Genomic DNA, 726 nt, shown 5'->3' with positions numbered 1-726 from the left:
TTGGGGGTGGGTTGGACCGAGGTTTGGTTTTAGGCCCGCCGGAAAGTCCCGTAAGAGGCGTGGCGGGCCCCTGGGCGCTTTGAGCCGCGTTAGGACGACGTCCAATGGGCGGTGGCGAGGTCTTGCGGCGCGCGTGCTCGGTGTAGGTGACCGCGTCGCGGATCACGTTCTCGAGGAACACCTTGAGGACGCCGCGCGTCTCCTCGTAGATGAGGCCCGAGATGCGCTTGACGCCGCCGCGGCGCGCGAGGCGGCGGATGGCGGGCTTGGTGATGCCCTGGATGTTGTCGCGCAGCACCTTGCGGTGGCGCTTCGCGCCGCCCTTGCCGAGGCCCTTGCCGCCCTTTCCGCGTCCAGACATGTCTGCTTGTGTTGGTTGTGTGGTTGGTGCCCCTCCTCGCCGCCGGAGGGCCAGTTTCCCTGGGATTCGAGTGCGGGTGAAGGGCAAACCCCTGCAGCGGCGCGCTGCAAGCCGCCCCGAGGGACCTCGCGCCCACTCGCCCGCCCGCGCAGCATGGCCGCCCTCGCCGCCCTCCTCGTCCGCCCGCCCGGCGGCCTCGCCCTCGCCGACGGACGCGCGCCGCTCGCCCTCCGCGCGCCTCTACCTCGGCAGCGGCGGGCGGGCGGCGATCACCTGTGCCGGAAGAGGGGTGAGTGAGGGGCGAGCGAAGCAACGTGCGTCCCTCGGCCGCGCACTGGCGGGCGAGGCGGAGGCGGGCGAGGCGG

At 72.6% G+C, this 726-nt stretch overlaps 1 protein-coding gene across 1 annotated transcript; it reads right to left on the bottom strand.

Annotated features, from left to right (window-relative positions):
- Positions 1 to 118: 118 nt before the first annotated feature.
- On the bottom strand, positions 119 to 361 carry EMIHUDRAFT_50586 (hypothetical protein; the record flags this gene model as incomplete). Its single annotated transcript, XM_005765411.1, has 1 exon — positions 119 to 361. A coding segment is annotated over one exon (243 nt), but the record flags the coding sequence as incomplete, so codon positions are not given.
- Positions 362 to 726: the final 365 nt, after the last annotated feature.

Source organism: Emiliania huxleyi, assembly GCF_000372725.1.
Source record: "Emiliania huxleyi CCMP1516 unplaced genomic scaffold EMIHUscaffold_5529, whole genome shotgun sequence".
Taxonomy (NCBI): domain Eukaryota; phylum Haptophyta; order Isochrysidales; family Noelaerhabdaceae; genus Emiliania; species Emiliania huxleyi.
This window is presented reverse-complemented; position numbering and strand designations above follow the sequence as displayed.